This window comes from Rhynchophorus ferrugineus, unplaced genomic scaffold, assembly GCF_030347505.1.
Source record: "Rhynchophorus ferrugineus isolate W39M unplaced genomic scaffold, kcgeb_rfMv2 rfM11, whole genome shotgun sequence".
Taxonomy (NCBI): domain Eukaryota; kingdom Metazoa; phylum Arthropoda; class Insecta; order Coleoptera; family Curculionidae; genus Rhynchophorus; species Rhynchophorus ferrugineus.
Window position 1 is genome coordinate 12982217 of NW_027472590.1, and position 24557 is coordinate 13006773.

At 30.4% G+C, this 24557-nt stretch overlaps 1 protein-coding gene across 2 annotated transcripts in view; it reads right to left on the reverse strand.

Moving 5' to 3' along the window:
* Positions 1 to 24557, reverse strand: part of LOC143204746 (cholecystokinin receptor) — a 271733-nt gene that overhangs the window by 178503 nt on the left and 68673 nt on the right. Inside the window, exon 2 of one of the 2 annotated variants that reach the window (XM_076417523.1) lies at positions 12359 to 12640. In XM_076417523.1, coding sequence (XP_076273638.1) covers positions 12359 to 12550 — 192 coding nt within the window. In that variant the 5' untranslated portion in view covers positions 12551 to 12640. Of the gene's footprint in view, positions 1 to 11923; positions 12023 to 12358; positions 12641 to 24557 lie in introns of those variants that run through there. The other variant, XM_076417524.1, reaches the window with a different exon arrangement.

Consider the following 24557-nt stretch of genomic DNA (forward strand, 5'->3'; position numbering starts at 1 on the left):
TACAAAATACATACCAACATGTATAAATTTACATTACTAAAAAAGAGAAGCTGTACAATCTGAATCCGATCTAATATTCTAAATTTAAATGTAGTGTCCTTCTATCCCTTGATTATACGGACTCTGTAATTGAGGTTGAAATATCGATATAAAAGATAAACTGAGTTTCTTTTTAAAATGGCTGCTGAAATCAAGTGAAATAGAACATACTTTGAACGAAAGATTAGACACAATGTAATGTGAATTATATAAAACAATAATGGGTGAAAGAGCTCGTTATTGCAACCCGCAGGAATTACATAAGTGAATGGATAAACCTGATTGACCTCTGTTGCTAAGTTTTTGGTGTTATTGAAAAGGAATTTTTCATCATGATCTGCTCCAACATGGCCAAACTATCAACCATAAATATGAAAAAGTAACCCAGTTCAAGCAGGGGATAAAAAATAAGACACTGTGGTCCTCCATCATGACAACGGTACACCTTTAGTGAATGATAAAAATTGGAACACCTTCTTTCAAGGAAACGATATGTCAGAAAACCGTTGATTTATTATAGATTTGATTGAATCAAATATTATTGTTAATTAATAGTTTTAGATGATTGTATTAGTACTGTTTTATGTATAAATAAAAATAAAAGAGTTACTGTTACGGTGTTTAGACAGGGACAATTAGTGGTGAAGGCGAGAGAATGGTCCTCCTACTTTTGCAATAGTCTCGGGTTTGAATACCGCTGGGGCATAACCAGGCTGGCTAAGACCAGATGTCTTCTGAGATGATCTCTGAGTTGATCACTGGCCAGTCGATAACCTGAAAACCGAGGACCGTGGGTCAGAGCCCACGTTAAACAGTAGGAAATACATAAAAAACATACATGTGAATCTGCTTAAATCGTACTCAGTGTTTAACACAAATATGTTTTCATAATAAATACGAAAGAAAAGTGCGAAGTCTAATTAATGATTCTCTATATTCAAATCGATTTATTGGGTGTCCTGACATTGAGCGATAGAGAATAAAAACAAAGAAGTTTCAAAACAATAGAAAGTAGGTCAGCTGGAGTAGAATCACTTAATTTTTAATTACAAGCTATATTACTGATGCTCGTTATCCCTTAAATGGGTCGAAGGGATTTTCATTATTTACTTTTCTTAATCGACTTAATCTCATCAAGGTGTAATGAATTACATCTGCATACGTAATAAACACGTGTCAGCAGTGTTCAGTCATATGTTTCAGTACAGATTTTTATTAACAGTATATCTCTACAATTAAAAATAGATTATATATCTAGAGTATTTTGAACAGTAATAAATCAGATAGAGCTCTCTCTATATACCGTACTAATTGACTTAGCACAAATGTTGCCTGCCTTTGTGAGGCTTAGGCTCGGCTAAAGGTATATGGGAACTTTTTCTTTTATTTTTTAAAAATGCTGTACAAATAAGTAGGTTCCAATAAAACATAATACCCCCCAATTAATCAACCAAGAATAGCCGTCAGAGCAGTGACACATAATATACAAATAAATATTTCATTGGACCTGGTCACAAAAGATTGTAAGGATCTGAAAAATCTGTCAAAAAGTTTAGCGTTCATTTGCCACTAGAGGGCGGGAGTGACATATGTGTAGCGGGAAATTATAAATATATTGTTAATTATAATAGTAATAAAAATAGTAAAAATAAAAATGCAATAACAGTTTCAAAATACATTTTATTTAAATATATGTAAAATTTTCATTGCGAATATTATTTCGAATGAGGATTTTTAGAATTTTCTATATTTAATGACAAAGTATTATACTACCAATACATTAAATCGTAATATAACTAATTTAACACAAACTATTGAATATGGAATGTTTTCTATTATCTTAAATATAACCCGGCCAAATATAGAGTACAGTACAATATATATGTTGAAGATTATTTATTTTGTATAATCTCTTTTTAAATCATTTTTTTAGGGAAATATTTATTGTAAGTATATAATTGTACGTCATCCAGATAAGCTGTGTTATATTTAAATGTTGCAATAAAAAATGTTTCATTTTTGCCTTTTGATATTCTGTCCACTTTTCTCTTCCACCCGAAACAAACAACACGTAACTATTATTCTTCTGATCACACCGCGTGAGAATGCTCAATACAGTTAAGTTTTGTGCATAATATGGGAATAGAACAGTCGAGACATCATTTACCAACAAAGTAAAAAAGTCCCTGATTTTGTCAAATTGCATCATACTGCAGGGTATAACAACAACATTTCCTGACATATTTCGATCAATGTTTTAATTTTTCTATGCCGCAGCTAAAATAGAGCCATATTATATTTTTCAAATCAGTTACATATAATTAACATTACAGAAGACTTACAATTTAAATAACAACTACAAATCGTATCCCTGTTAAACGATACTCTTCCACATTTCCGTTTGTAGCCTATGAAAAATTTACATTACAAACCCTTTTGCTCTTATTTGAGGCCTCACAAGAGATTCTCATCATTTTTTCATTATTTATTGCTAAAAGCTATTTCTGACATCAGAGCAGGATCACTTGAATTTGAAACGGCAAGATTTGAAACAGTACTACAACCTGGGACAAAAAAATACGATATTTTCTCAAGTTTTTTAAGCTTGTTTTGTATAAATTTAAACCTCGAGCCACCTAGCCGCAAATGAACAAACTAAAACACTGTTTCGAATACGCCCATTTAAGATACTCTTCTAAATTTTTAATATTTTGTGGACCTGATCGACCACCTTTATGAAAGAGTTAGGATATTATTAAATTATTTTACTTAACTTGAGGCAGTTTTGTTTAAAGTTTTGTATTACTTGCGGTTATTCCCGTGTTGTAGGGACTATTATAGAGTTATGCTAGTTATGATTTAACGAGGACTGCTTGTTTAAGGAAAGTATCACTACATAGTATAAAACAAAGTCGCCTTTTCTGTCCCTATATCCCTATGTGCGCTTAAATCTTTAAAACAACGCAACGGATTTTGATGCGGTTTTTTTCAGTAGATAGAGTGATTCAAGAGGAAGGTTTATATGTATAATACATGCATAATATACTAAGGCAACATTGCTAATTTTAGAGATTTCTAATGGGATGTCGTAAATTAACCTATTTTTTTAGGCTTATTTAGCAATTAGTAAAAACGCTGCCTAACCCTACGAGTTAGATCAAATTAATGTACTACAGTATTGTACATCATAAAAAGGTCTACAAAAAAGTCCGCGATGGTATATGTTTATCTTTTAGGGATAACCCACATTAACCATTTTTATTGTTTACTTTTTACCTAAGAAAATGGCTTATTTACGAAACTATTTTAAGCAATACGGCATTAATCCTTATCGAATTAAGTACCTTAAATACAGTGTGCAATTAATATAGATCAATATGGTTCCTTACAGCATGTAAATTAAACAAATATTTTCGGAGATATTACAAATTTAAAATTTGCGTTTAAAAATGTGTAATGTAATAAACATTGTATGAATTTAGATATTCCAAAGATAGCAGGAAATCTTCATAGTAAGTATAGGGGAAGAGGAATTGTTTTACTCCAAATTTAATGCGTGCAGGCCAAGGGCAGTAATGAATGAACCAAAATACTGGATCGATTTTAATCATGTTTTCATTGAGTAACATAGGCATATATATTTTATGCCAGTACAAAGTCGGAGCGGGCCGCTATGTTTTTATATACAACGTTCATATTTTTTCTGTAGTGTATTTGATTTAGTATCAGCATTGCACCCGTGCGAAGCCGGGGCGGGTCGCTAGTGATTATATAAAGTTACATTTGATTTTGTACGTAGAGACTTTTGTACGTAGAAAATTTCATCCAAATATAGATGAACGAAATTCCATAATACGCCTGTCTTCTGTTTACAAAGTAATTACATTTTCGCAAGCAACTTTTTCCGATTCATAATCATTTCAGTTTTAACAATTTCAATTAATATTATATCTGGTGAATACATAACAACTAAGAAATATTGTTCTTGCTCGATAACTGGTACTAATTGATAAGGTTCTGGAGACAAATATGGTACAAGTATATCATTGTATTAGAGGTAACTTTAAAATGTTTACAGACTTCTAATCCATCTCAGGTTCCATTATCAAATGCAATTTGTTACAAAGTGGTAACTAAGTATTGCAGCTAATAAATACATTTATTTGTCCATTAAGAGTTAAAATGAATGTTTCTCATTTGTTGGCCAGTGTTTGTTCTCATGTAGGACACAAAGCAAAGTAGAAAGCGGTAGATTAACGAAAGCCATAGCAGACAATTATTAATAGAAGCAGAATATTACATAATATAATAGGTTGAATTAAACAAGCTTACTGGCAGGAAAATATATGATAACTACTCCTTTAAAGGTCGAATAGCGGAATAAATATTTATAGAGCTATGCAATATTATTTGAAAATGTGGGTAAAGTAATTATTATTACATCAAATAATGTCTACCTTTTTATCAAATTTATTGTTCTTCAATATATATTTTAGGTGAAAAATATGTAGATATTTTATGTAAAAACTGTATTAATACAATAAATGAAGTAATGAAAACATATAGATAATGTGAAACCAATTACAAAATTTCTTTAGATGGGAGATATCATTCAATATATGAAATTTAGAAAAACTAAAGATGTGTAACGCTTAATACAATAAAATAAGTAACTATATGATAAATTATTCTTACAGCCTGCTACCAATTATTTTAATTATTTACTTTAGAGACGTAAATTTTGAAAAGTCAATAGTTCATTTAATGATTATAAATACATTACTTTAATATAATTACTCTATTGGAAAATATAAACTGCCTAATTTTGTTCGTTGTTGTTTTAATTAATATACAAATATAAATCACTTTATTTAATATTCCATGTTTATGATTATAACATAAAAGTATAAAAGTATAAATCATCTGAAGCTGTTCCGAAAATAACTTCTCATGATACATGGGTTATAATGTAAATATTTCTTATAACTACTATTTAAAAATAAAACGCGCTGTCCCTAACAGCTAAACTGAACTTAATTCCCATAAAATTAGTGTAATATCTCATATATATATATATATATATATATATATATATATATATATATATATATATATATATATATATATATATATATATATATATATATATATATATATATATATATATATATATATATATATGAGATAGTAGTATATAGTAGTAGACTGCGCACGATGAACCCGCTCCAAAGCGTGGAAAAATAACATTGTTATGTCTAACTTCGATGAAATTTTATATGTATGTTCGTGTGGCTTCCAGAATTGTTTAAATTTACTAATGGACCCGGTAGGTGGCGCTGCCGTAGATTTCCATAATAAATTATTAATAGATAATAAATTTAATAAAATGAAAGCACGTTTCCTTCTTTGCATTATTACATTATTTCAGGTCAAGCAGCTACTACAAGAAGTTCATAAAACTCTGTATCTGCGCCGGCTCTAAACCGATGATTATGTAGTTTTAAGAGCGCTGTTCTTTTCGAAACGATAAAAAAAACGAATCGACGCTCGAGTTCGAGATTGAATAAAAGAAGCTATAAGATTAGTAAACTGCTTCTGGTAGACTTTTCCGAAACTTACTTCGGAAGAAAACGATAACGTTATTGCAGGAAAATTGTCTTGCGATAAAGGTTATTAAAACTTTTCTTGAGGCTACACACAATCTTAAACCCACCAGAATATTGTTACGTTTGTGTAGGATTTTGACTAGTGAGCATTAGAAAAATTGAAAGTTGGGACTGAACTTTGGTATCTTTAGATTCTTAGAAAATAAATTAATTGTAGGTACATGACAATTTCCTTTCCGGAGATTATTTCTCCCTTATTTGCGCAAATTGATGTACAGAGGAATGAATGATATTTATAAATATAACTTCAGACGAGATACCAACTAAGAATCTATCACTCTGAGCTTGATATTGCTTACTGAAATGACAGGAAACTACCCTTACAATTATATTGTTTGCGTTATTTCACTTGACTGATTGAAACGGAGAGTCTGCTTATGGTAATAAGAGTCTGTACTTGATGTTATTCTGTTGTTGTGTGCTGTCCCTCCTGGTTTTCTCTGGTATTGCTCGTACAGAAAATTGTATGAAGCACCTACTTTTTATAACGGCTAGAGAGGGAAATACCTATCCAATGGTGATATTCTTATTTCGGCTGTTAATGTTTAGAGATTCATCTTCCCAGACTTTTCGAAATCAACAGGTTACAAATCATCGACAGCTAGAATCCGATGAATAAAAATGATTGATTATACAATTTCACTAACAATTCATACTTTATACACATACTTATGCAAAGTATGCCTGCAAGCAATACGAAAACAGGTCAATTGGAAAGTCCCCAGTCTAACACATAGATAGCGCTACTAGTATTAAATACATATGTATTTTAGTTAAACACAACACTCAAAAGATGCGTGTATAAATTTGACAGCTGTCGGATCATTAGTTTGTGAATTAAAGCATTTTGAGTGAAGGAATTTCTGAATAGAAAAAATTGGATTAAAGCAAAAACTTAGCATGATGTCGAATTTCTGGACACTGCCATCAACCATCAAGTTTAGAGGCGGTGAAATGAGCACCGAAGACGGCAAACGCAGTGGACGTCCAAAAGCGGTTGTTACCGACGAAAACATTTAAAAAATTCAAAAAATAATTTTGAAAGACCGTATATTGCAATTGAATGAAATAGCAGACACTCTAAATATATTCACGTTTCATTCTCATCATTCACGAATATTTGGGTATGAGAAAGCTTTGAGCAAAGTGGGTCTCACTTTTGACCAAAAACGACGAGTTTATGATTGAGAGCAGTGTTTGAAGATGATCAAGCGTAATAAACCCGAGTTTTGGCGTCGATATGTGACAATGGATGAAACATGGCTCCATTATTTCACTTCGAAGTCCAATCGACAGTCATTCGAGTAGACTGCACACGATGAACCCGCTCCAAAGCGTGGAAAAAACCAACAGTCGGCTGACAAGGTTAAGGCGTCTGAATTTTGGGAAGCGCATGCAATAATTTTCATTGACTACCTTGAATAAGGAAGGACCATCAACAGCGACTATTACATAGCGTTATTGGACCGTTTGAAGAAAAAGAAAGTGCTGCTTCACTAAGACAATGCACCGAGTCACAAGTCAGTGAAACCGATGGTAAAAATCCATAAATTGGGCTTCGAATAACTTCCTCAACCACCGTATTCTCCAAATTTGGTCCCCAACGACTACTTCCTGTTCTTATATCTCAAAAGAATCCTCGCTGGGAAGAAATTTTCGTCGAATGAAGAGGTGTTCGCCGAAACTGAGGCCTATTTAGAAGCAAAGGCTAAATAGTACTACAAAACTGGTATTGAAAAGTTTGAGGGTGGCTATAATCAGTGTTTAATTCTTGAAGGGAATTATGTGGAATAAAAAAAACTAATTTTGCCAAAAAAAATTATTTTACTATGGTAGGGCGTAGAATGTCAAAATGAAAATATTTATTGTAAGTTTACAAAAATTGAGAAAAAGTATAATAAATATTAGATGATTGCATTTATTTTTACCACGGTGTTTATCTAGTGATGAAATTACATAAAAGTATCAATATAAACAACTAAATAATTCGATGGTTTTAATTTCTCCCGATCAGTGGTTCCCAACCAATTTGCAGACCGTAGACGTGGATGTGTTGGTCCGCAGATGTCAATTATTAACTAAGCGGGAGAATTTCAGAGAGTTAAAGAAGACCGTGTAAGATTTATATTAGAGTTTGAGAGTTTAGAGACTTTAGTAGTAGTTTATTATATGCTGTTTAAAACGTTTGGTAGTACAAAGTAGTGCAAGTTCTGGCGCCAAGTCTTGTAAAAAACTTCTTCGTCTATTTCGGTCCTTTCATTTCTCATTGGGAAAAATTTTATAGACATTGAGTGAAGCCATATCAATAATTTCCATAAAAATCCAAAATGGTCATCTTCTAACTAAAAGAACGAACATATGAATCTTTTCCATGTCTCACGATGGGATATGCGTTGTACGCGTAGGATTTCGATATGCCGCAGGCCGTGTCGGGAAACCAAAGTACCACAGATAAATAAATTTGGTTTTTTGTCACAAATTCCTACTAAATTCAATTATTTGTTATAAAATGGGCTTACATATTTATTTTCTAGGATTATTTGGAAGGAAAAGAGAACAACAAAAACATTTAGAAAGTTATTAAAAAGAAACCGTACCTGAAGTCCCTAAAATACCCCGTTGGGTTTCGAAAAGGTTAAAATATATGTATATATTAAATTTTAATTTATCTCTGATTTGTTTTTGGCTCACTGTATAACTAAATAAAACATGAATAAAAAATTAATACGCGTTAATATTAAGAAAAGCCTAATATTTGTGATTTCGTGACCTTGGTATATTGAATCTGATGTTTATATGTTTGCTGAAACCGCGTCTACTTAAAAGGTCCTTTTATATAAATTAAATATGCTTAAATAACAGGCATGCTCTTGACGTATGGGGCTCTTCCCGTATCGCTACGCTTGAAGGGTTGAATGATTCCCTCCGAGGTAAATAAAATCGTCAGATTACACATTGTTACTGAGGTTCTGTTTGAAAGGGATTATGGGAACCGTAAACCAAGATTAGTGAGGTATGTTGTAGTGTTAAGCTAATGTGGAAATTGAATAAATGTAAATAAGTAATTTCGATTTGACGTTGATTTCAGTAAACAACATTAAATATTACATGTAAGGTTGGTGGGAAGCAGAATTCCATTTTTGGTAATAGATGGCTTTAAAGTTATATATTTATTCAATGATGCCGTACTGTTCTTGGTTCGTTTGTTTTAAGAATGCTTGAAAGGTAATAGGGCAGTGAACATTCTGGGTATAAAGATAGAGTCATTAGTTTATACAGTACAGTCAATAGTTATTTAGCTTTGAAAACTAAACATTCTTGAAGTCCGATTTTACCATATTATATATATATATATATATATATATATATATATATATATATATATATATATATATACATATATATATATATATATATATATATATATATATATATATATATATATATATATATATATAATAATCAATGGAGGGCTAAAACAATTTTTGCCGGTTTTTGGCCTGTAGTAATTATAACGAATATCTTGAATTCGGTTATTATAAATTAATTAAAAATTAATATCTTCGTCTGGTGGTTTTAAAAGAATATTAATATGTTAAATTGTTTCTCAATCTGAAATCTCTATATCGACTAATTTCTTCCTTTTTGCAACGTTCGCCTCTATAATTATTCCTGCATTTTATTTTATTACAGTTTTATTAGTTATATTAATTGATTCCATTAATTTACTTCATAGATCCTTTAAATATTTCTAAAATACTAAAATTATTACAATTTTAGTTAAAATAGAAAACTCTGAGCCTACTACATTTCATGCCATATATATTTAATGTTGGTGTTGCATTCTATCAATTTCAGACCTTTTCAAATATTATAAACAAACAGGGAATCCATTAATAATCTAATTAACATTAGCCTAGATTATTACTCATTAGTGTATTAGTTCGATACATTCCAATATTAATTTGAAATTATGGAATATGGAGATTTGTCTGGACATGTAGTGTTATTACCATAATTAATTTATTATATTTTAATAAGTTTATGGTACCTAATATCTAATTATAAAATACTAATGTAATTAAAAGTATATTGAACAATAAAGCAATTTCGTACCAATATAAACATAAATAATGTTTATTTATATAATACTATATATATATATATATATATATATATATATATATATATATATATATATATATATATATATATATATATGCATATGAATAAATGAATGAAAGAAATATTCGACTAAAACGATCCGAATGAAAACAGGTGATCTATCAGTGGTCAATGGTTTGGTTTTTTCTTCATTAATTCTCAATCATGTACAGCGGCGGCGCGTGGTTCAATTCTTTGGGGGTGCACAACGTTAGGTAAAAAAAACGGCCGTCATTTTATCGAAATTCCCGTTTTGACACATATTATTACTTTCTCAAGCTATAAGTGCACTGATCTCATATGCACACGGGCTAGCATAAACCTTTTACTGACGCGGTGAACTTGGAATGCGGGCAGGGGAGGAGTGACCTATCAGATCTAATACTCTGATCTGTATGGAGTTTTGTTTATGAAATAATTAAGCTATCCGTTTACCGTCAGAATAATAAATCCGTTTACCGTCAAAGTTTTTGTGTATTAAATTCAAGTCTGTTGAATCGTTCCTTAAATTATAAGAATTATTAAAATAATAACAGGACAGAATTAGTCTTCTTTTCAAGAGGAGGCATTACATTTGGTAGTGCACGTGCACATGTACACTTATTGAGAAACCGCCACTAATTATATGTGTCTGAAATGCCATCTAGTAGCATCTTAGATCGAAGAAGTGAATCGATATCAGTAAATACAATACTATAATCAGCTAACATCAGATTGGCCAAAAAATGTATACCATAATATTGAACAATATATCTCTTTCTACAAGTTTTCGCATAACCGTATTCACTGGTATGTTGAGAAACAATGGAGAAATGGCATTTCCTTGGAGAATAAGGCAAGGTTTAATAAATTTTTGAGGCAACATTCCAAGGTTGGGCAGTAAGGTATTTGAATTACTTATAACTCAACTGAAACGCAGGAACGTATTTCCTTTTTATAAAATAATTGTTTCTTATAAATGTAATTTGTATTTGAAATGCCTGACTCTGATATATTTTATAGTTGTTTATTCCTAATACTTATGGATTCAAAATATTTTCGAACAAAAAGATGTCATGCAATAAAACAATACAAATTTGTGATCATCAGAATATATAGAAAGAGTGTTTCCTTTAGCACGTATCCCAACAAGAAGACTGTTTCACTGATACAGTACTGTACATTTAAAAATCTAGTGTTCGCTAAGGGGAAAATCATTTTTTACTCTTAATAGGCAAGGGTGAATTGGTTCTATTCTCCTTATATAACCTAACATCTGAATGTATTTTGTAATACCTATTTCCTATTTTAAATAATAGCAGTTAAGAGACAGTATTTTATATTATATACTTTAAATACACGATTTAAATATAGTTTGTATTTCGTATCTTAAATACATGCGAGATTGTATTTTAATTAAAGAAAATCGTGTATTTTGATCAGCTCCGTCAGTTTTCACTGCTGCCCAAAGTGACGACCAGTTTATACAATCAGAAAGCAGAGCGAAAATAATAAAACAAATAAGGGTATTGTAGATAATACGAAAATGATATGTCCAACAGAAAAATAACAATCGTTTTCCTTAAACTTATAATTGATACCTTAAATTAACATGTTTGACAAAAAATAACTCACCAACGTTAATACTAACAGAATATTCCCGATTACAGTTAACAGGAGTTAAAATAGAGGATTAGTCCGTAAAATGACATTTGAAATTTTCCAGTCTCATACCAAGGTATGCAAAGGGGGTTTATTTAAGACGCTATATTTGATCATGTTTACAACTTTTATGGCTATTTGTAATGTATGATTAATGCATCAAGAAAGGGTTTCAGAAGATAATGTTTGGCGATATATGATACAGTGCGTTGCTTCAGGATTTTTTTGTTTTACTAACGTCCCCATACCCGAAAGGTGATCCCAATATTGCCGGTACATAGGGCAAAGAGTGTGTCCCATATTTATTATAGATTATGTTTCTCGAAATATTCCGATATTGAGTTCAAAAACTATCATAACCAAGTATTCAGTTAATATTCCAAATTAATATATTTGACAAATAAATAACTTACCAACGTTAATATTATCAGCGTATTCCCAATTACAGCTAACAGGAAGATTATTCCGTAAAATGGTATTTGAAATTTTCCAGTCTCGTACCAGGGGAGCATGTATGCAAAAGACGTGTATTTAAGACGCTATATTTGATCATGTTTACAACTTTTATGGCTATTTGTAATGTATGATTAATGCATCAAGAAAGGGTTTCAGAAGATAATGTTTGGCGATATATGATACAGTGCGTTGCTTCAGGATTTTTTTGTTTTACTAACGTCCCCAGCCCGAAAGGTGATCCCAATATTGCCGGTACATAGGGCAAAGAGTGTGTCCCATATTTATTATAGATTATGTTTCTCGAAATATTCCGATATTGAGTTCAAAAACTATCATAACCAAGTATTCAGTTAATATTCCAAATTAATATATTTGACAAATAAATAACTTACCAACGTTAATATTATCAGCGTATTCCCGATTACAGCTAACAGGAAGATTATTCCGTAAAATGGTATTTGAAATTTTCCAGTCTCGTACCAGGGGAGCATTTTGTTCCTCGGTGGAACGGCTGTCGTTGTCCAATTTACTAGATCAGATGACCAACTGGCATTTAGAAACTGGAGGTCGAAGTTTGCCGACATGTTCGTTGTTGTGGTTCAGTCGTAGCTATTTGCAATTAATTGGCAATTTTCCGTAATGATCGTCCATTTTCGTTCGTTGAAGTTGCATTCCTGTAACGAGAGAAAAAATATCTGTAAATATATATAAGTTTCACGTGATATATATACATTATTTTTTAAATAAAACTCTAAACGTCTAATATATATTTCACAGATTTTCAATATAATAGTGAAACCAAGGTATAGCATGTAATTAAAATATACATTACATTATATTGATATATTATTTGTAATATTAAAAGCTTGCAAATCACATTATGTTTAGCAACAAAAATTGTTCATTATGAGGATAGTAATAACGTTATTCTTCCATCTTTATTTTCAATGCCTGATACAAATCTATTTCATGGATGACGACGATTGGAAATCGTTGTTGCAAAATCATAACCAACTGTTTAACACCGTTTCCAATAGATTATATTATCATATATCATTAACCCAGACAAAGCATCCTATTTCGCATTTCCCAAATCAGTGAAATGCTTGGATCATAATAGTGTATTAGAGAGTTTTCTATAATTTGTTTGTATATCATCCTGGCTGTGCACAATAGAATAATACCTCTATGATTATTACAGTAATATTTTGGGATTTGTTATCCTTTTTATACTGTATTTTAATTTTTCCCTAATAACATTGCCTTCTGATCCATCTTTTCGCCATTTTCGCTGTCTTACCTTGCACTTCGTTCTTCAGTGTTCTCTCTCACATACAAAATGTTTACCTCCTTTACACTCTTCCTTTCTTTTCTTGTTGATATATACATGTTTGTGGTGTGTTGCTCCCTAAAGACAAAGAAATTTCTAAACACATTATGTACATCTTTCCATTATTTTTTCTTATTTAGTTATAAACTTTCCTTTTTCAAAATTTAATGTCTATAATTATATGCATTTTCTATAATCCAAGTTATTCTCCATCCATTCTCCACAATATCATAAAATTCTATTTACAGAATACATTTCTTTTGGCCCTTGTATCATTCGTTTTACTCTTACTCTAAATTATTTTTGTTCACTCGTAGCTCCCAGTTAACTTTTTATGCAGATAGTTTCTCTACGTTCTCTTCTAGTTGTTTTATTCACATGCTTATTTCTTCAATATTGTGAAATATAAAATGTTAAAACAAACCGTAGTTTTGGCTCCGTTAATAAAAAACTGATGATTCTCCACGAACTTATTGCGCTGTCTAGTATATGACGATTTAAATAACACACCCTCAAACATATATCATCGTATATCATATATATATACACTACATATTGATAAAGAAAACAACCAGATATTTTTTGATAACTTAGCTCAGTATAAATTACAGAAATAAAGAAAACTGAATCATTTTAGTTCTTATATTAAACTAAGATATATTATAAAATCTTTCGGATGGACTTCGGAAACTTCGACGCCTTGATATCTCAATTTTATATTGTGATATATATAAGAGTAAAATCATTTTATGTTTTCTTTCGATTTTCGCGGTATTTTCGTGCTATAGATAGTTGAATAGATACTATTAGATAGTTGAATATTGAGTTTTGAATTTAAAAATACACTTACGTGTAAAATAAATCTCATTTTTCTTTAAAATATATAATGTATATTGGTATCTTATATTTTTATACAGATTCCTGCATATGTTATTAGATGTATGATTTTACTATATATAAATATATAAAAATCAGAATAGTCTAATTATCGATATTATTTATTATTATTAATATATAGTCTAGTCAAAACAGTAGTGACGCACGTCATCAATATATGTCTATCGAAACTTGTAAATTCGTTTTACAGTCAGACAATATAATCATTCTCATTTTACACTATTTAAAAAGAGATAGAATGCTGTTTGACAAGTTCGAGCATGTAACCGAATGAGCCTGAAAATTCGCTAGTTTGTCAAACGTGTGCAAAATACTTCAAAATATTGTAATTACGGGTTATAACCTAAACTCAACGCCGCTTATTATTACTCTGGTTTAAAATGCTGAAGACGTTACATAATCGGAGTAAAAAACTAATTGCCTCCGTAATCAATTATTTCAAACAGAAACGAGATAATGCAGGCCCCTTCTTGTTAGTACACTGTGTTAGAAAGGTAAGCATTTTTGTTGTTAAGTATTAATTGCCGCGGTTTTTATAGAAAATATAATTAGTGCATTACAGCTGCACTGAATATTAATACAGTTACTAAAATATCTCAAAAAATATAACCCTAAATTAACCAAAAAGAAACCGTGCTAATGCGAAACGGGTGACGAATCAAGATCTTGATGTTAACTGTATCTGGAAAGTACCCATAAAAAGCCAAAAGGTATGCAGCTATTTGAAGGATGTAGAACATCCCTTCATACAGTGTTGGGTAATATAGGATTTAGTGATGTCAAGATAACCCAAGACGGTTGGATTAATAGAACTTCCAGACATTGCTTTTAAAAGATTATAAATTATAAAATCATTTAACAAAATGAAGGAAGAATTCTTATATCAATTGGTATATTTAGATGAGATATGGATATTTCAGAACGGTACATTAGATCACTCTTGACAAGATGGTAATAAATACAGTGTAAAGACAACAAAAGTTGATGGCAAAAGGTATTCGTTGGAATAACTATCGATTAGGTTTTGTTAGTCATAATATTTATTAATAATTCATTGACGACATATAGTTCCTCATGCTGGAAACATGAATGCTTTTATTCCTGGTGCAGGAATAGTGTATTCCTCACAAAAGTCCAAGGGTGACTAATCTACTTGTTTTAGTAGTTGTTTGGAAATCTGCTATTAAAGAACTTGGAGCAATCGTCAGTTATTATTGTGAGGCCTCAACAAGTCATCAACAAAGACTGCAATTAAGAAGTAAAATAAGTTTTGAGTAAACCCTGTCAAAGAATTAACTATTTCAAATTGTTACCTGGTAAATATAAATCAAATATTTGCATTTAATGTATTTTCCTTTTTTAGAAATAAGCCTAAGACAAGATATATGGTATATCAGTTTGCTGAAAATTGTGGCCATAAAGTATTACATCTTTCTCCCTACCACTGCTTATTTAATTTATTTAAGTTGACATGCGGTATTGCAAAGAATTATTACAATATACTTTCAGGTCGAGAAGTATATTCAAATCAGAACTGTCTGGATATATAGAAAGAAGCAATGTCGATTATAATACCTTCAGTTTGAATGAGCACGATCAGACACATTAAAGAAGCTAACTTGATAATAAAACAATTTCGGAATATAGTCCTGAGAAGTAATGTGGATGCACCTGGATAGTATAGGAATAGTTACTTACACCGAGATGTTTCGGATTTCAACTGTCATAGAGGAAATTAATAGACTCGCAGCAAGACACAAGTAAAGACTCTAGTACCATGTAATCACAGAGGTGCCACTACTCTTGGATAACACTGAATTAGGACATAGATTCAAGAGAATCAATGAGTGAAATCTTGTGTAGTTGTGGAGATTATCTACCTAGAAAATACTTATTTCATGTTTCATATTGCACATTAAAAGATAATTGCCATAAACTAGCGGAAGGAGCACCAATGTGTTTATCGTTATCCGCTGTTATAGGGAACCTGTTTATGTAAACTTTGGAGATGGTTATCAGTATCACAAAATAAATTGACAGTAAAATAAAAACTAGAGGAATCACTACTTCAAAATTATTACCAAACGAAACAAATAAAAATTGCTCAAGGACCACGCCCGAAAAGAAAAACAGGCCGAGCGAAAAGCCATTAGGGAAAGCTGGTATGTCATACATAGAAGACACCACAGGTAAGGTTAGAATAATTCTCAGAGGACATAGAATTAACACAGAAAAAAAGAGTTGCACTATCCTCCCAACCTAAATTCACGCTGTCGCAGTGTCAAAACATCTAAGGAGAACTAACCAACAGAAAATGGAAAAATAACTTTTAGGGCGCACGTAAAGTAATAAAACTTAAAATAACCAATAAGAAAACAAAAACGTATTATTCAAAAAAAAACATATTTTTATTATTTACCACGACTTATTATAGGTCTCATTACCAAAATATTTATTATATTACCTAAATCGGCTTGACTTATTTCTGCTGGTATATTGGACGGTTTATACGCCATAAAACTTTTTTATTTTACTCGCGGAGCTGATATTTATATACCGAAATTGTGTTATATAAAATATGTATGTTTTATAAAAGGAAACGGAAGAAAGTATATTACGAGGTACAGGTCAAATACTGCCAATCTTTCAATGAAATATCTAGTATAATTTTTTTATACCCTTCCTCGATATAAGTTCGGTTCCTCTGTAATATTAGTAGCTTTGATCAAATATATTGTTGGAATATTGACCCATTCAAACAGATATAGAAAGGTAACTCAATCTGTAACAGAATTTCAAAAACAAATAGAACAAAAAGTATACTGTATAGCCTGTCTGTTTTTTCATATAACAAGTCCTAAGAAAATTAAATAAGTAGCCTTCAATAAAACTCCAATATTCATTGGAATCAGACTAGTCAATTTTTAAAGCTAATTAAGTTTCCTTCCTAATAGACTAATGAGAATTAGTTAAACATTATGAGTTAATATTACTAAAACTTGTTTTGGCAATCTTTTCCATATAACATCATATTCATAAATATATTTGGTATATAAAAATTCTTTCTCCGTATAAGCTTTGTCCGTGCTAAATTTGACGTCTCCAGGTGCCACAGTTTTCCTCGAGAAGAGGGACAATATTTTCGCTAAGCCGATTAATATTTACTATTTTTTTTTAATTACAAAGTCTCCTTTTTACCAACGAAGGTTTAACTGGTTACACTATTTTATACTGTGTTACACTGGTAACACAGTATGTAGTAGATACTTATCTACATATCATTTTCAATTGGACCTCAATCTCCAGCTTCACAACTAATCCATGAATTATTACAGTGCGTCTGCTTTTCTCTTCATCTATATAATCAATTACATTCTTAATTTGCCTCATTTTATCTGCACAGTCTCCTCCTGGAAGGAGACTCCCTCCTCATATTCCTCCCTGATCTTATCCACATATTCCTTATATTTTCCGTATTCCTCCCATATTTCCTTCAAGACCTGATGTCTAAAAACCTCTGTCTAAAAAAAATTGATAGTAAAAATAATCTTGTCCAAATTTTCTTCTATTTATCACCTCCAACATCGAATATTTTCATTATATTCAGTCTTGGCCACAAAACCAAATTTTATTTATGTGATGAAATAAGTTAAGAAATATAAGATGAATATATGTCATTACGTCTTCGACTGTTACTGGTTGCTATTGCATAATGTAGAGAAGTGAAAATATCAGAAATGAACCTAGTTGTAGAAATAATAATAATTAAAAATAATAATTTTTAATTAAATTAAGCGCCCAAATGTTGAACAAGGTTATGTGGAAGTATAAGAAAACCTAACATGTGTTGGTAATATTAAAAATAGTTTTGAAAAATGATATATTGATTATGTTCTAGTAATCAATAATTTAAAAAAAAACAATACTTTAAATATTGCTTAACTTGTTCTAATGTCAAGAAAGCTTACCTAATTTTGCTCGAAGTAATTTAATTAATTCAAATATAGCCATAAATTAGCATTCATATCGAAGTAATATTGAACAATATAAATTTTGAATTATTATCCAATTATGGCGAAATGTATATATATTTTCCCTTTAGATATATTCTCAAGGAATGTATGGTATACAGGATTTATATGAAAAATTTTATAAGAGTCCTTGATTTTGTATTTAAAAAAGTCGAATTTATTCATTTACTTTATAAATTCTCATAGTAATTATAACCCTTCGTTTCTATGAGTATTGACTGTCATAGTGATGTTAGCTCATTTTAACATATTCCTAACAGTTCACTAATATCAAAATAATTTATATTCGGTAAACGATCATTTCGAAAAATCAGTTCTGATGCCAATGATTACAAAATATTTAATTGTAATTCCTACAACAATTTAGTTCTTAAAATCGAACCACAGCTAAATGGCACTAATTTTAAATCTAAAATAAACTCATTGGCATTAACTTTCTCTATCTTCTTCTTATTGTTTAAGTAGAATATAATTTAAAAGATTCATTCGTTAATATAATATTAATAGTGAGTTTATCAGTCAATATAATTTTGTGCTGAGGTTATAACGAAACTAATTATCATCTAAAGTAAAAAAAACTTCTGCGTCTGTAACTATACAGCCTACCTCTATTTCAAGGCTTTTTATGACTTAATTATATTAAAACAAGAAGATATTCAAAGATGTTGGCGAGAATCATCCAGTTCCGCCTGGAAACTAGAGCAGAGCTCGCTAAAAATAATGAGCTTTGATCTAGAAATGGTTATTATTAATACAGTAAAAAATTCTTAATTAATACAAGAAGAAACACGATTTAATGATCTTGAAACAAGATAACGTTGGCAACGTTCTTTCGTTGTATTCACCACTCATTGCACCTTTGCACTACCACATCGCCGGTCTCAATAGATTTTGATAGATAGTCTCAAGAGGCACCTGTCTCTTCATTGACTGTCTAATAGAGTGAGACAAATAGTCGATAGCTACACACAAAATAATACAAAATTTAAATAAAAAATCCTTTAATATCCAAAAACATTCCATAATACCTTTCCTTCACAATTTACGTCAGGAATACCAGAAAATAACCTGCTATTATTGGATATCTCACGTATTAGAAAGTATATATATATATATATATATAAATATATATATATATATATATATATATATATATATATATATATATATATATATATATATATATATATAAAGACATAAACAGAGCTTTAAATGTTACCAAACCATTTTTCTCATAAGAAAAACGCTTACTTTGACTAGAATAAAACCAAATAATGTAGTTTAGGGCATTAAAAAGGCCATATCATTTCTCTCACATATATTCTCAGGAGATTCTTTCCCAGGATTTGAGTTAAAAAATATATGTATCGCTTAATGTTTTCTAAATAAGTTCGAGATCAGTTTGTGCTAGGTTTTCCATACAATCATAAGCTTATTTGAATTATCACGGATCCACCGCTTTTTTAACGTCTGGCCGATCCTTAAAACAAAAAACAATCTGCCGCACAAAAGTCGATTGAAAGTATCTGAACGAAATTATAATATTTTTTAATGTTAATTTATCAATAACGCAAAGAATGTTGTCTATACAGTCACGTATAATAGAATTGTTGTAAAATGATCCGATAATATTGGAAAAATAATAAAAACTTTCAGTAAAATTAGTGGCAAACTTGAAACATATATATTTTTTGCTCTATAATATTTTACACCATCTGTAGTGATAAAAAATGTGCATAAAAATGTTAAGGATTAAAGTAGGTTTTTAGGGATACCTACAAACCTATATCCATAATTTATGCTGATAGCTTAACGATAATATAAAAATAAAGGTTAACTAAAAAAAATATTTAAAGAAACCATTGTTGTCAAAGTTTTTAGTTAAAAGAGTTCGAACCTCGAGAAAACCTGTCAAGCAGCATATGTCTTTAAATTTTAGTATTTCTATTTAAATAGTGAAAAATATAATACAGCCCTACAATTCATATAAGACTTATATATCTGCTTTTAATGTAGATTCTAATGGACTGAAAACATAATAAAGAAAACATAGAATGATATATAAGATGATTTAAATATTTAAAATGTCAATTGACCAGCACTCACTATTTTTAACCGGCTTAAAAAAAGGAGGAGGTTCTGTGTTCGGCTGTATATATATTTTATGTATGTTCGCTGATTAATCCGTCAATGATGGACCAACCTGGTGGCAGAGTAGTAAAGGCGATAGGACGGTCCTCCTACTGTTGCGATAACCGCGGGTTCGAATCCTGCTGAGGCATGGTCGTAAATTTATGTTTGTGTTTGTTTAAAATTTGTGATTGTTCTAGGCAAGAGTGTAAAATCCGACAAGGAAAATGATCCCAGTCACGCTAGTAACCAGGCAAGGTAAGACCGGATGTCTTCTGGTATGATTTCTAAAGTTGGTCACTCGCCAGTCGGTAGGCTTAATGCTTAGGATAGTGGTTCGGAACCGACGTTAAATTTTAAGCGCAGTCCAGATAGACCCATAATTGGTAAAAGGAAACTTTAAAATATATATTAATAAGAGTACACTTCCAAGGTGGTTCCCTTAGAATCAAATAAGGATCTGATGGAGTCAGGAGGGAACCCAAGGGAAAATCTCACGTTTTTTAACTAAAATAATCTGATATTGCTGTATAATGTTAGTGCTAGTAAAAATCAGTCAGTTTGCCTTTTAAGCAATAACCATGTCATATGAAACGTCGTAGAAACGTTGTAGGCAACTGTTTCTACGCTGTAATAGTTAGAACGTTGAGCTCACACGCGTAGATTGTTGATTCAATTCCCAATAAGGCAGATGCTTTTTTTGTTCTAGTTTGATTGGTTTATTTGTCCGATCACCTAGACTACGTAGCGGTAGCTGTCGGTTTGAAGACGGTGCCGAGTCCAGATAACACAAAAATAATAATATAATAATTATGTGACGCATAAACAAATATAAATCACGAAAAATAGAAATTTGTCTAATTTGTTGCTCGTGGCCGACTTCAAAGTGATTAGTTGGTAGTAGTTAAAATAATATTGTAAATAGACAAATAGGTTTAGGTTGGTATTAAGCTAAATTGTGTATATATTGTAGAATATAAAATTCGTGTAGTAGATAGGTTAAAGTTTCGTTTATTTTAATTTAGTTATTACAACGATTAATCTGTAAATATTTTATTTTAATTTTTTTTTGTATTAAAAATGTAAGTTTGAGTATTTTTTTTACCTTTAATGATTTCAAGTCGGTTCTAGTTTTTTATTAAAAATGTTTAGTTCCTTGCATTATTCTAATATGTTTGAGAGAAATTGGTACAGCAAAATTAATAGTTTATTAATTTTTCTAGCAGTACTATGCTCAAAGAGGATGTTAATTTAACAGCAATGAATACCTGATACTTGATAATACTAATGAATACACTGTACACAGTACATTGATACTGATTGATTTACAACAGTGTATTCTTCAGAGCAACATGTAGCCGAATTGGCCAACTTATCCTACTCGCTATGGTAGCTCTTTCTGTAACAATACGTCCTTCAATTTGTTCTGCTGACGCTAATAGGCATATGCAGCAACAACAATCAGTAGTGCTGATGAAACATACACGGCAAGACTTAATATGAATAAATATTCCCCATTTGTGTCGATGTAGATGGCTTTCAAGGACTGGGACATGATTTTTTTTATTGATATTTCCTCAGTAGATGCTATTTTAATCCTCGATCAAAATGCGTCACCGAAAACTCTCATTATTTTATTGTTGACTGGTTAGAAATGATACTGTAGTGTCCTTTCGAACCTTTCCTGTTGCGTGTAAGCCTCTAGAAACTGTTAATGTATCAACGGTTAAACAGTCTGAAGTTTCTCTGAGAGCTTGAGCTCGGTCTACGTCTAATAGGCCCTTACTCTTCAGTATCTTCGAGCATTTATGTTGCTCCAGACTGTCATTTTCTCTTTAATATAAAAATCGTTATTTTCGTTTTGTTGAAATTAAAATTAACAATTGAGGTATAACGTGGGAAGCTCGGTCCCATAATTAGGGTCTGTATATATTTAATATCTCAATAATACTAAATGTAAAAAAATTGTTATTTTATGGCAACGGTAAATGCCAAAACTATCAAATTTAACAGTGGGATAAATTGTTTTATCAATCATTAATCCATGAATTTAACAATTGTCAATAGATATCGCTGATAAAAGTACATGCAAGGACCTAGAACTAACACACTTTAGGGCCAAACAAACAAATTCAATATGACATATTGCAAACCTTGCATTTACATAAAGAGTCTAATCACACCACTAATATTACTACCTAATGGAGGAAGACTTATGCTAACCAGTGCAAATTACTAAATTAATCAATATCAGCAATGCTACACATGCGCACTCAATGCACATACTGGGTATCGTTTCCTAGTAGTTTGTACGTATTTATTAACACTGTCACTTTCCATAATAAGCTAGACGAATATTTTTAAAAAACCACTTTATGGTATTTCTACTTGTTAAATTTAGCCGGAATAAAAGTTATGTCTGCAAAAAAAACTGAATTTAAAAATGTCTTAGTTGTTTTGGTTACACTGCACGGTCTATATGGGCGCATGTCTTATTTGTGCATTATTTAATAATTCTGCGTTATAATTAGACAATAGATAATGTTGTTAGAGTCCCTAATACAATTGAACTTCGCTAAAAGCCCTCAACAAGTTCTGAAATACTGTTCCAAGGCAGAAAAAACATTGCTAGGTGGGAACCACCTAATATAGTCCGAACATTCGAATTTTTTCACAGCAATATCTGCAATTCAATTAGGTCACTGATAAAATACCACTAATAATAATAAAGATTAATGGTAAACTTTCTCAAAAACAACTATTAAAAAAGTGCTCTTTCTTGCTATTATCATTTTGCAAAAATTATATTAATTTTAATAACACCTTCTACGAAAAACACTTTAGATAGCCACTTGCAGTTTCTGTTAGTAATCTTTACCGCGCTGCTAATACAACATTATCTTTAATCGCACCATTTGCTAGGTCAGCTCTAACAGTACAATTGCTTATCTATTTTATGGGGCTTTTCATGCTAAAATACTGGAAATGTTTTTACGGATATTTTATTTTCCGAAAAGATTTGATAATTCCATTTGCCATTCCATTTGTTGCTTTACTCCTGCTATTAGAGAAAATGTGTTTCATTGTCAAAAAGACAAACTAATTTTAGAAAAAATGTTTAGTTGCAGACGAAACCTGAAAAAAAACCTATTTTGCTGGATATAATGTTTGTTTTATTGTTGTTTTACGTACAATTTATTTTGATTAAATATTTATTCAATTAAAGAAAATCGTTCTTTATTTAAATAATTAGAAGAGTTGTAACTTAATGCTGAGGGACTTTAGAGTGACTTTTCAGTCCATATCTGAACTAGAGTTTCTTTAGTCTAGTTCTAGAGCAGATCCAGACGAAAATCATCTTATGTCATACATACATATTATCTTACGTATACAAGTATAAAAATGCAGGTATCAAAAACTAAATATTTGTGAGATATATACGGAAATAAATAAAAAACTTCTTATTTAAAAGTTAAAATGTCAGATAACATATAATAGTTAAAATACTTTTATGGGTACAGAAACTAAGATTAATATCATAGAGTGAAAAACAAAGAAATAAAACATATTATATATATAATATTATATATGGTTTATATGCTCAGCTCTAAATATTTATTGGTCTGGTGATTATATATTAAACAATTTTCTTAAGACTTTATGAGCGTTATTACCAATTTAATGAATATACACATTATGTTAGATGAAGAATTAATTTTGTACATGTTACTTCTTTCTTACCACGCTTCTTAGCACTAACATAACTTTTCGATGTATAAATCAAAACTTAAAACACGAAGGGCAGAAATACTGACAATCTAAATCTAATTTACAAACAATAAAGAGTCTTTGATGCTTAAAAATGTCTAATTAAGAAACACCTAAATTAACTTAGTTCTATAAATTAAATAAATATAATAATTGATTATATTTAAGTTTAAGTTTAGTTAAAAATCTTAATACTTATAAATTCTTTAAAATTTTTACAAATTTATGGTTAATAATTAATAATTTCTTCTGTTCGTCTTGTGTTCCGTATATGCAAATTATGTATTTATTTCTATTTTAACTGTATTTTTTGTATTTAATTTATATATTTAAACAGTCTTTATCATTTATTCATATTTCTCATCTAAAATATATAATATAATTCTCAGACAATAAATATACCGGGCTAATTAAAAGAACGATTTCTTTACCCAA